The sequence below is a fragment of the Equus asinus genome, chromosome X, assembly GCF_041296235.1.
Source record: "Equus asinus isolate D_3611 breed Donkey chromosome X, EquAss-T2T_v2, whole genome shotgun sequence".
Lineage (NCBI taxonomy): Eukaryota > Metazoa > Chordata > Mammalia > Perissodactyla > Equidae > Equus > Equus asinus.
The window spans coordinates 137029182-137041007 of NC_091820.1; the positions used below are offsets into that span (position 1 = coordinate 137029182).

General features: G+C 50.9%; 1 protein-coding gene across 1 annotated transcript; it reads left to right on the plus strand.

Moving 5' to 3' along the window:
* Positions 1-2697: 2697 nt before the first annotated feature.
* Positions 2698-10007, plus strand: FATE1 (fetal and adult testis expressed 1). Its single transcript, XM_014846987.3, has 5 exons — positions 2698-2803; positions 3829-3956; positions 8195-8301; positions 8716-8794; positions 9574-10007. Exons 1-5 carry the CDS (start codon positions 2698-2700, stop codon positions 9703-9705), a joined length of 552 nt encoding a protein of 183 aa, XP_014702473.1. The 3' UTR covers positions 9706-10007.
* Positions 10008-11826: the final 1819 nt, after the last annotated feature.

Here is an 11826-nt window from a genome sequence, read left to right on the forward strand (position 1 = left end):
TTAAAAGACATGAGGTGGATTTGTTCTGACATAGGAGATCCCCAAGGCACACTGTTTACTTAAAAAAGTAAGTTGCAGAACAGCGTGTACCTCAAATGTATGATCTCATTTGTGTAAAACACTGCAAACATAGACAAACACATCTAAGCCAGATGTTCTCTGGCCCCCTGCTTCCCCTTCCCAGAAGCATCTGTCTAAGCTCCCTGGTAGAAAGCACTTCAGGTTCTCGGTCCTCTTCTCCGGGAGCCTTCCACCTGGGGTCTAGGTCTCTGCAGCCCACCACTTACACTTGGCCTGGGCCCCTGTAAAGCTTGTCAGATCTCTCTGTGCCCGGGATTCTCCAGCCCTCTGGGCCCCCGATGTTGTTACGCCAGACAGTGGGCCCCTTTTGGGGAGTTTGGGGTGAGAGTTTGAGGCAATTTCAGAAGGAAATTATAATGTTGGAAGGAAAAGTTCAAAGTCACACAGCAAATTCTGTCTCCCACCGCCCAGCCATCCTTGGTGTCCAATCCGAGAGAAGCAGGCATGTTAAGGTGGTGAAATGCCTGGGTTTCTGGGTGGCATTGGGGGCCCAGGGATTGGGAAAGAAGTCTTTCTCGCTCTTTGCTTGGCTTTAGGTGGTGGTTTCCTTTGCCACCAGAGGGCAGTGCCTCTGCCTGCACCTGGGCCCAGTGTCCCAGCCCCCAGGAAGCCCCAACTGGTCAAGGCCAGTTGGCAGTCAGTGGGGAATCTGATCTGAGGTCAGTAATGGAAGGTCCCACCAGCTCTGCTGCCTTGAGTGCTCTCACAATTCAGCCTCTTTTTAGGGAGGGGATTGTTAGCTCTATTGTCTAGTTGAGAGACTGAGGGCCAAAGAAAGGAAAGTCTTGCTCAAGGTCAAATCTTGAGATCATGGCAAGGATGGGCAGGGTACAGGGTTGCCAGACAAAATATAGGATACCCAGTTAAATGTGAATGTCAGATAAACCATGAATAATGTTTTAGTGTAAGTATGTCCCAAATGTTGCACAGAACATACTTACACTAAAATACTATTTCTTGTTTATTTGAAATTCATATTCAATTGGCAAACTGTGTTTTTATTTGCTCGATCTGGCAACCTTGGCCTGGCAGAAACCCATGGCTCCTGCTTCCCAGGCTCCTGAGTCCCACAGAGCACACTTCTCACTTCTCTTCTGCTAAGGTGGCCCTCCAGAAGGCTCGGATTTCATTGCAGCTGCTCCACTGGAGCTGGGAAGGGCTTCTTTGGGGCCCTCAGGAATGCAGGCGGGGCCTGTGTCAGCTCTGCTCTGGAGAGCTTGGTCCTAGTGCTGGACAGATGGGGCCAGGTTGGGGGACAGGTGGCCTAGACCACGCTGCCCTCTCTAAGCAAGTCCCTGCCCCTCTCTTTCCTCTCCATCACTCTTTCCTTCCTCTCTTCCTCTTTCACTCCCCCCTTCTTCCTCCTCCCCTCACCTGGTCCGAGCTCTGCTTGGTTCCTTTTATAAGTATCCTCCTCTTCCCCCAGGGGCTCTCGAGCTATTCTCAAGAGCTGAGGGGTCACCTTTGGTGGTTGTATCAGTCAGTGTACTCCAGAGAAATCGAACCAATAGGATGTATGTATGTATATGCGTATGCATGTGTGTATGTATGTGGAGATTTATTTTAAGGAATTGGCTAATGCCATTGTGGGGTTAGCAAGGCCAAAATTTGCAGTGCAGGCCAGCAGGCTGGAATCTTAGGCAGGAGTTGATGCTGCAGTCTTGATCAGAATTTCTTCTTCTCTGGGAAACCCCAGTCTTTGCTCTGGAGGCTTTCCAACTGATTGGATGAGTCACACCCATGTTGTCAAGGGTTAATAATGTCCCTTACTTAAAGTCAACGGATTTTAGTTGTTAACCACAGCTACAAAATACCTTCGCAGCAATACCTAGACTAGAATTTGATGGAATTCCTGGGGACTATAGGCTTGCAAAGTGAACACATAAACCTGACCCTCACAGCGGCCTAATCAGTAGGGCAGCTGAGGAAGAATTTGGACTTAGACCAGTGGGTACAGGGCCTGGGGATGCTGGGGGCTCCAGCGGCTGCATGCAGGTCCTTTCTTTCCTGCCCTTCTCTCCTTTGGTTCTCACGGTTCCTGCCCAGGCTCACCCAAGGCATCAGAAGCCCATCTCCCCTTCCTGAGAGCTCCTGGCTTGGGGAGGCAGGGTGTGTTCTGCAGAAGAGGCCTTCTGAAGGGTGCTGTGGCTGGGATTACTAGCTAGAGCTGGGCTTGAAGAAGCCATGACAGGCTTCAGATCTAACCCTGCTTTGGCCACTGACTGACTCTGGGGTCCTGTGCCAGTCCCTGTGTCTCTCTAGAAATGATGGAGGATGGACCCCACGTGCCCCACGATGGGGTCAAATCAGGTGCCCTGAGAGCTAGGGAAGTTCTCACAGGCAAAATTTCTGAGCCTTATCTCTTCTCCTAAGTTGCTTACAGAGTAGCAGGGGGGAAGGCCTCAAACCCAGCCAACAAGATACAGCAGGAACAGAAGGTGCTGGGTCCAAGGCCTGAGCCCAAAAAGGAAGTCTGGCTCCACCCCCACGTCCAGATATATCTTCCTTGAGCTCCTACCCCTCAAAGAGCTGATTTTCCCAGTACCCAAGTGCCTTCTCTGTGCCCTTCTCCCTGCGCATCCTTGGCCATAGCTTACAAGTGAACAACCGTTTGCAATGGCAGGAGGCCCCTCTAGCATCAAGGAGGAGATGGAAATGTCCATAGCTGAAGAGCTGATTCCTGGAAGCCATGGGCAAAGCCAAGAGCATGTGGTCATAGCAGGTGAGGTTCTCCTGAAGTGTCCCTTCCCGTGGGTGTCTACACTTGTGCATGTGTGTCGGAGATGGTGCGTGTGTGGCTGGGCAGACACTTGTGTATATGTATGTATGTATTTGCATGTATGTGTGAGTAAGTGTGCGTGTCTGTGCCTTGGTATGCATGTGCATGTATTTGTGGCTTGAGTGACAGGGGAGCTAGGGGGATAGGGATTGACAATGTGAGCATTTTGCACCTCTGAGGGATCAACATGTGCAGTCCCTTGGTCTCCCCCTCATCTAAGCTGCCACTATGTCTATTGCAAAACATTCAGAGGGCTTAATTTATAAGATCAATGGGATTAATTCTCTCTCCTAACTCTCCAATGCCTTCTTCTGCTGTTTAGGGAAAAATCTAAACTCCTCACCATGATCTACAGGATCCAATCAAGGTCACTCAACATATTTCATGCTGTGGCATGGTGTCCCACTCCATACTGGTTATGCTTGTCCTTGTGACACCCCAACACTGGTTCTTTCTTGAAACCTTTGTGCTTGCTGTTCCTTCTGCCTTGGATGCTCTTTCCCTAGATTTTCCATGGCTGGGCTGTTTTTGTCTTTCATCTCTCTGCCTCAATGTTGTTTCTGACTTTTCTAGACGTAGCCCCTTCCTTCTGTCATGTTGCCCTGTTTTCATCATTTCGGAAGCATGTATCTCTTGGTCTGAATCTACACTGATGAATTAGTTTCTATTTTTCCCCCTCACTCCTCTTATACATGCACAATCAGCTCCTTGATTGCTGCAATGCTGTCTCTCAGTCATTGCTCTTTCTTCAGTAACCTAGCCCAGAGCTTGGTCCTCAGTAAACACTTGCTAAACTTCTTAATAGGTGAACAAACTGAGGCCTGGAGTTGACCAATGGACAGCAGTGAGTGGGTGTTGAGTGATTCCTAAGAAGTTTGGGGACCCTATCCTTTCTGGTGTGTCCTGTGCCAGGGAAGCCTTGGTCTTGCCTCTATGGGTGTTCCTGGGGCCTCTGTTCTTCTCCCTAGAAATAATGGGGCGTGGCTCCCGGTCCCTGGGTACCTCTCAGCGGCAACAGAAGTTGGATCTAAAGACTGCTGGCTCTGCTGCAAGCCAATCGATTTGGAATATGACTGCCACCCGGCCCAAGAAAGTGGTACTGTATGGGGTCCTTGGCATGTGGTGGCTGGGTTGGGGTTGGGACTATGGCTGTAGGAGCTCCACCCTGATGATGATAGGTCGAGCAGGGCAAGATGTTGACTTGTGGGGAGGGGGAAGCTTCTGTGTACCAGGTAGGCAAATGAGGGCAGGGAGGGCCACTGAGAAGTCAGGGCCATCCTTTGGTAGGCTGGGGATTCAACCTTGGGAGTCCAGAACGCCTGAAGGACATATTACTTGGGGAGTACATACATACTTTACTCTGCAAAAGTCCAGTGTGTGTAAAATGACATTTTTCTTTATTTAAAAAAATGCATATATATTTCTCTATATGTCTATATTTTATATATATTTCTATATGTAAACAGATATTTCTACATAGAAATATATATAAATATATATAAAAATATATGTGTCTCAGGGCTGGCACAAGGGCAAGGCAAGTGAGGTTCCTGTGCTCCCAGGCTGTTAGGAAATCCAATCAATCGAATCTAGCCATTTTATAGCCAATCCTTTAAGCTACATTCAACGTGAGTTAGATAATGTTCTAGAAAAAAATGGCAGCTATACTGTTGCAAATGATACTGGGAAAAGGCAGCCATTTTGGAGAGGAGGGAGACCTGACTGTTGTAGGGATTCGCCTGAGTCCTGTCATTCTGTAGGCAACCCTTTAAACTCCATTCACTGGGGGTGAGGGAAAGTTTTAGAAACACGGTTGCTATACTGTTGCGAAAATTACCAGCAAAAGGCAAACAGGTTGGAGAGGAGAGAGACCTGACTGTTGGAGGAAATCATGTGAGTCTCATGTTCTGTAGGCAATCCTTTAAGCTACTTTCACTGTGGGTGAGGGAAAGCTTTAGAAAAATGGTTGGCGTACTGTTGCAAAGGTTACTGGGAAAAGGCAACCAGGCTGGGGAGGGAGGGAGACTTGATGTTCCAGGAAATCGCCTGAGTCGCATTGTTCTGTAGCCAACACTTTAAGCTTCATTCACCATACGTGAAGAAATGCTCTAGAAAAAATGGTGGCCATAATGTTGCAAAGAATACTGGGAAAAGGCAGCCATTTTCGAGAGGAGGGAGACCTGACTGTTCTAGGGAATCACTTGAGTTCGGTAGTTCTGTAGCTGATTCTGTTAGCTGCGTTCATTGAGTGAGGGCAAGTTTCAGAAAAACGGTTATTACACTGTTGCAGACGTTACTGGAGAAAGGCAACATGGTTGGGGAGGAGAGAGAGCTGATGTCCTAGGAAATGGGTTACCGTAAATGCCGAAATGATTCCAGCCCCAACGAACAAAGAGAAAAAGAGCTCCTAGGTCAAGACATCCTGGGAGTTAAAATAAGCCAGAAATATTGAATTGGCTTCCTGTGTCCAAAGGCTGAGCCAAATCAAGTTGCTTTAGCAAGTCAAGCTCCAGCAAGCCACCCGTGCCCCTGAGACTGAGGGGGAGGACAGTAGCGCTGGTATAATCTCTGGATTAAAGTTACCTGTTAAGACCAGGGGGGTACACTTTTAGAAAATAGAGTCGTTGTATTAAATTTAGAAATTAAATTTAGACACGTAGAATTAAGAAAATTGTCAATTCTATTTGTTTACTCATTATTTATTTTTGAGTAAAAGAGTTAATGGAACTGTTATTGCCTCTGAGAGAACCACAACATGAAAGAACAAAAAAAATAATAATATTGTTCTGCTGATTTGGGTAAAAAGGAGTAGTGTGCCTTAAAAAGTACATGAAAACACTTTTTGAAATAATTGACTGAGGGCAGCTGGGATTTGCTGCAGTTTTAGATTTTCCTGATCTCCATCAAACTTATATAACAGTCTTATGTTTTACAATGTATATAATTCTAAATAGAGGGTCTCTAAAATTAAAAACAAGAAAGTAATAAGACAGCTGTTTTGAACAGTTAGGCCTGTCTTATGGTGCGCAATCACAGTGTTATCATCCACTTGCAGATGGTGTTAAATTAATTCTTATCATATTGATGTGCTAAAAACAATGTTATCAGAAACAAACAAACAAATCCCAGCTACCAGCCACTCATCCTTATTTTGCCTTCAAATCTCTCAAGAAACGTTTTGTCCTTCTGATCTCAATCTACAGAACTCGGGGGATGCCGTGCAAATTGCCCCAGGAGAAACTCTTGATCGGATTTCCTTTTGTAGTCTTGGGGTCATCTTGACACCCACTGTCCTTTTAATGCTATTTTTGAGGTGTCTTAAGAAGAAGAAGAAGAAGAGGAAAATAAGAGTATGATTGTGAAGCACTGTTCACACACACAAAAGTCACACCTGTATCTGTGTGCACTCTGGAGGAAGGCAATTTTGCGTTATCACAACGAATGGAGCATGGTGGCAAAGTTCCTATGAAAATCCTTTATACAGAAATTGTTCTACCTTGCACTTCAATGATCTTAAGAACAGAGGAGGGCTGCAGATCTTTCTCAGGTGACAAATGAGCCTTGGTTGTCTATTTCTTTTTAAGAATGAGGCAAACAGGTGCTGGCCCCGGGCCCCGTGGCCAAGTGGTTAAGTTCACGCGCTCCTCTTTGGCGGCCCAGGGTTTCACCAGTTCAGATCCTGGGTGTGGACAAGGCACCACTCATCTAGCTATGCTGAGGTGGTGTCCCACATGCCACAACCAGAGGTACTCACAACTGGAATATACAACTATGTACCAGGGGGCTTTGGGGAGAAGAAGAAGAAAAGATTGGCAACAGATGTTAGCGCAGGTGCCAATCTTTAACAACAACAACGACAAAAAGAATGAGGCAAATAGAAGAGCCAACCCAGAACTCTGAGTTGTGGTGAGGCCTGTCAGATGGCACCCTAGGAGGGTGGGCGGAGGAGGAACTGGCTGTTATGTAGGGGCATCCTTAAATGCCTCAATGAAGAAGGTTCTACTTTGCGGCACTAGCACCCCCACTTTCCCATTCATTTAGTCCAGGTCTGGGCTTGGGGTAAGCGCCTGGCTGCCAGCCAGGTGGGGTGAGAGGGATGGCTGACTGTTCCCTGTACAGACCTTCAGTTGATGCTCCTGTGTTCCACCCTGGTCCTTGAGAACCCCCAGTGTCCCTGCAGCCTCCAGGTCTGAGTCCTCTCTGGGTGCTGCTGCGTGAGGGGCTCCCTCCTCAGCTGCTCCCCGTCTGCTTTGCCACCATGTGAGGCCTGCTTCTCTGGGCTTCGTTAGCGGCACTTTCTGAATTCCACAATCTTGCTGAGCTCTTTCATTCTCTGTTGCCTCTCCTGTTATTTTCTTTCTTGTGGGTTTACGCCACTTTATTGTCTTCACTGTCGTCTTAATGGAGTCTTGAGGGGAAGCAGTGTCAAATAACAGAGGCATGATAGTGTAATGGTTAAGAGCACAATGTCCTGGGTTCACATTATTGTTCTGCTACTTACAAGTTGTGGGACTTGGGCAAGTTACTTGACCTCTCTGTGTCTCAGTTTTCACATCTTTCAAAATGGAGTGATAGTAATACCTGTTTTGAAGGATCATGAAGAAAATTTAATGATTTGATACTGGTAAGGGCTTACTTACCAGATACTTGGTAAGTGTGTGTTAAACAAGCAGCTTGTAAAATATTTCATCTGCACTGGAAATCTAGAGCTGAGATTTGAACCCAGGTGGGTCTGGCACATTCTGCTAATCTAGCCCACACTGGATCTGCAAGGCACAAGATGCCCCTGGCTCCAGAGTTCCAGGCCAGAGACATCCACTCCAGGGAGTCATTGGCAGATGGGTAAAAAGAAAAACCGCAGGGATGGCTGGGCTCGCCCAGAGAAGGAGGCTATGGTTTTCTAGTAGCCAGGGTTCTGTCCTGAGCTCTGGCACTTACCATGTGTCCTTGGGAAGTATAGCCACCTCACCAGGCCTCAATTTCCTTGGCTGTAGAATTGAGGTTTTCCATTCTTCTCCAGTGGTTGCTCAGACTGAGCCGATGTCTCCATGTGACAGTGCTGGCAGAAGCCAGGGACCCCTGTCACTGCTCTTTGGCCACAGCCTGGATGGCCTAAGGCTACCGAGGAGCATGGTGTGGGTGGGGTGGTGGCAAGCGGCCAACTTTTGGGGTTCCCAGGCTCTTGTTGTGGTCTGAAGCTGCCAGCCCCTGATTCCGGAGGATCAGGCACCACACGACTCCTGAGAGGGTGCACCGTTGGTGCTGGGTAGAGTGTGGGGCAGCTGCTCAGCTGGGGCTGAGCAGGCTATTTTGACTGACCGTTCCTTTCCTTAGGGGCACCAACTGCCAATGCCCAGAATGTTGAGAGAACCAGGCCACAGTGATGCCCATCCTCAGGAGTATCCTCGTGGCTTCCAAGGCATGAGGTTCCATTATGAGCGGTAAGAAAGACCTCAGGGAGCCTGCTGGAAGAAAGCTGGAGCTCTTTGGGAAGGAACCAGGGTGGGCCAGAGGAGCTGGCAAGCCGACTGGCCAGGAAGGAGTTGTGATCAGCTGACCACGCTTGAAGTGTTGGTGCCCTGTTGCCTCCTCAACACAGCCCCAGATCCTCCTGGCCCCTTGCCCATTCAGGGCCCCTGAGTGGACTTTGAGGCTGGACTGGGTTGGGCTGGCTCCCAGCCCTCAGGCCTCAGGACCTGCTTAGCAGAGAAGGGAAGGATTCAAGGCTGAGAGAGTCACTGCCCAGAGAAGCCCCTGACCTTACCCCCTTGCTCTCATGGCCTTCTTGTGCTCCCTGCCAGGCCCGGCCTGGGACCACCAACAGCTCCGACCCTCTGTCTTTTATTATTGCCCAGCAACCCAGAGGCGGATATGATCACAGAGATTGGCCTGGAAGAGCTAAATGGACTGGAGATGGAAATCATGCGAAGACAGGTGAGCGTCTGCTATGCCAGGGCCTCACTTGGAGGGTGGAGGCAGAATCAGTGTCTTGGGGCGGGTGAGTCTCCACCACGATGAGGCCCGCTGAGGTTCGCAGCCCTTCCAGGGTTGTCTTACCCTCCCCTCTCCTTCCTCCCAGTCCTTATGGCTCCAGTGTCCCATCTTGATGGTGAGTCTCAAACCTGCCTCTCTCCCTGAGATGTGGGAAGGCAACAAGGGAGAGAAAGGGAGGAGAAAGAGGGAATATGACTATGCGGGGAGAGAGCCATTAAGAGGTCTGAGAGAGAGGTTTGGTTAAGGCCAAGCCCAGGTCTTTTCAGGCAGAGACCGCGGCAGGCACGGGCATGGGCGCAGGCATGGAAGGGCATCTGCCCTGGTGGCCCTCTCCAGCCCCTGAGTGTCACCCCATCCTGGGTCCCTCACTCTGGTGCTGCCACCCTCGTGCCAGCCTGCCCCAGGATTGGAATGCCCTTCCCCAGCTCCCCCTGGCCCAGCTGGGATGGGCTGGCTTCTTCCAGACAACTGGATGAACCCCAAGGAGGGGCAGGGCGGCTGGGCCTGCGAACACAGGCAGCCTGGCCCTCGGTCCTGCGAGCCCACCCCAAGGCCCTGGTCTCAGCTGCTCTGCCTGCTTCTCCCCCAGAGGCACTTTTGCCCCTCAAAGGGCAGCAAAAGCTCTCCCTGTTCTAACTTCATATCGTTTCCCACTGGTGTGCTCTGGGCCTTCCCAGAAGAGCCTTGCTCATCAGCCTGCTCTCTTGGTCTCTCTGCAGCTGCGTGTGATCACTGAGCGTCTGTGTGCCCTGGAGGACCAGGGTGCCACCTGGCGCCACAGGGAAGCTCTGTTCTTCACCATGATAGTGTCGGCCTGCATTGCCAACCTGTGGCTGTGTATGCGCCACTGATGCTGCTGTGCCGCCGAGCCCTCTCCTCCTACCCCTTCTTCCCTTCTCTCCCTGAGCTGCCCTTGCCCATCCTCCTTCCATCTCCCAGCAGCTCCTAGCAGTGTCAAGGCCATTTGCCAGCTCTGGTTAGACCCCTGCCTGGAGGAGGTCCTAGCTGCTGGGAGGTGAAGGAAGTGCGGTGTTCTGAAGGTCTGTTCCATCCTCTGTGGCGGGGGCTTGGCTGTGTCTTCCTTGTTTTCTTCCACATTGTGCACAGGGCTCTGCACAGAGAACATGCTCAATAAAAGTTCAGCGATGGCTGCAAACCCTGGTGGCTGAGTTTATTGCATTCAGGACTCAGGTGGCGACAGCCCCTCTGCTGGGACTAACGCCCTGTTGCTGGGACTCGACTGATGCCTCTGCCTCGGGAGCCCCTGGGCCCCCTCCCTCTCAGACCCAGGCCCAGGCAGGGGAAGCGGTTCTGCAGCAGCTTCTCCAGGTCAGGCATTGCAAGGACTCAACCAGAGGAAATGTCCTGAAAGGGACCAGAAAACTTTCCATTTGCCCAGGAGGAAATTGAGTCCCAGAGAGGGGGGACATGGCCCTGGCTTTGTCCAGCAAGACGGGGACAGGCCTTGGTCTAGGATGGGTTCTTCTGAGTCCAAGTCTAGGGCTCAGACTGCCTCCTGCAGGCTGGCTGGGGACGAGACCTCAACTCAGCTTGGGAGGCTGGATGGAAGGCCACACAGGGGGCTTTGAAATGCTCTCCCTTGTGTCCACTGCCCTGTGAAGCTCACCTCAGCCAGGGAAGATTGGTGGGTAGGGCAGTAGGACTCGGCCTGAGTGGGCGAGAGGCTCACTGCTTGGGGCCTGACCACAGGGCGCATGTGCTGGACTGCAGGAGGCCTTCGGAAGAGCTAAATACTCATCTTTTGGGGGGCAGGGGCCCGGAACATTCTCATTAGCTTTAGTGGCCAACAGGAATTTCCTCAATCCCTCAAATCTATCAAGGCTTTTTTGTCTATAAAGGTGAAAGTGTGTCTTAGTCACTAGATATAAAATAAACATGACTCTGTGTGTGTGTGTGTGTGTGTGTGAGGGAGAGAGAGAAAGAGGGAGAGAGGAGAGAGGAAGTGAGAGGACAGGGAGGCAGAAAGAGAGGGAGAGAGAGAGCCTTGAGTCCTAGAGCCTACCCTGCCCCTGCCCAGCCCCTCTGTGGTCCTCAGTGGCCCCTGTACAATGAGGGGGTTCCTGCACTTCTGACTCTGGGGCCTGCAATACTTCCGTGAGCCAGATGCAGGCCTCCTGTCAGCCCTGTGGGACACCATGCACGTGGCTCCTGGTGGCTGGGCCCTGCTGAGAACAGAGACAAGGGTACCTGGTGAAGAAACAGTTGAGAGATTCCCTCTCTGGTCCCAGGCAGAGAGGATAATGGGGTACCACAGGCAGGCCTCCTGCAGAATGGGGAGAGAGCAGCACCCAGACACCAGTGCTGGGAGAGCTAAGAGGCCTGGGAAAACCTAAAGCCTCCCTGCCCCTCCAAATGAGCCCTGGAGCCCCAAGAGTCACCCGAGGGCTAGAAGACAGGCTGGGGGAACCTCCTTGCAGGCGTCCCTTCACTCCCTGCAGCATCAGGACAGACCAGGGCCCAAGGAGCAAGGAATTCTTAAGGGAAGCAGCCCACCCATTCAAGTTCAGAGAGGGGCAGGACATGTGGCTTCCTGTCACCAGCCTAAAGTCCCCCTACATTTGATGGCGTGCAGAGCAGAGTGGCCCAGAGCTAAGGAGGCCAGGAGGCCAGCCCTCGAGTGGCCCTCCTAAAGCTGCCCCTTTCTTCTGCTTCAGCCAGGCCATGCAGGAATGCTCAGAAGAAGAGAAGGCTGCTGAGGGGCGGAGCAAGGCCTTTCCTTTGGGACATGGGTGTGTGTGTGTTAGCAGACATGGACATCTTTGCAGAAAAAGTCTGGTTGAAAATATGTTGTGAAACAAAGGTTCACCCTTGGGAGCAATTTAGCTGAGATGCAAACAAACAGCGTGGTGGCCCCTGGAGAAACGCCTCCTGGGTGAGGTGAACTAAGGTGGAGTCCTTGCCTCGGCCCTGGCTGCCCCTCTACCCTGCCCTGCCTTGTGACTGCTTGGTTA

Bases quoted from the DNA above. Each gene is read 5' to 3' on its own strand.
- FATE1 (XM_014846987.3), top strand. From the start codon at position 2,698: ATGGCAGGAGGCCCCTCTAGCATCAAGGAGGAGATGGAAATGTCCATA. The intron at 2,804-3,828 runs GTGAGGTTCTCC...TCTTCTCCCTAG, and splicing joins AGAGCATGTGGTCATAGCAG to AAATAATGGGGCGTGGCTCC. The intron at 8,302-8,715 runs GTAAGAAAGACC...ATTATTGCCCAG, and splicing joins ATGAGGTTCCATTATGAGCG to CAACCCAGAGGCGGATATGA.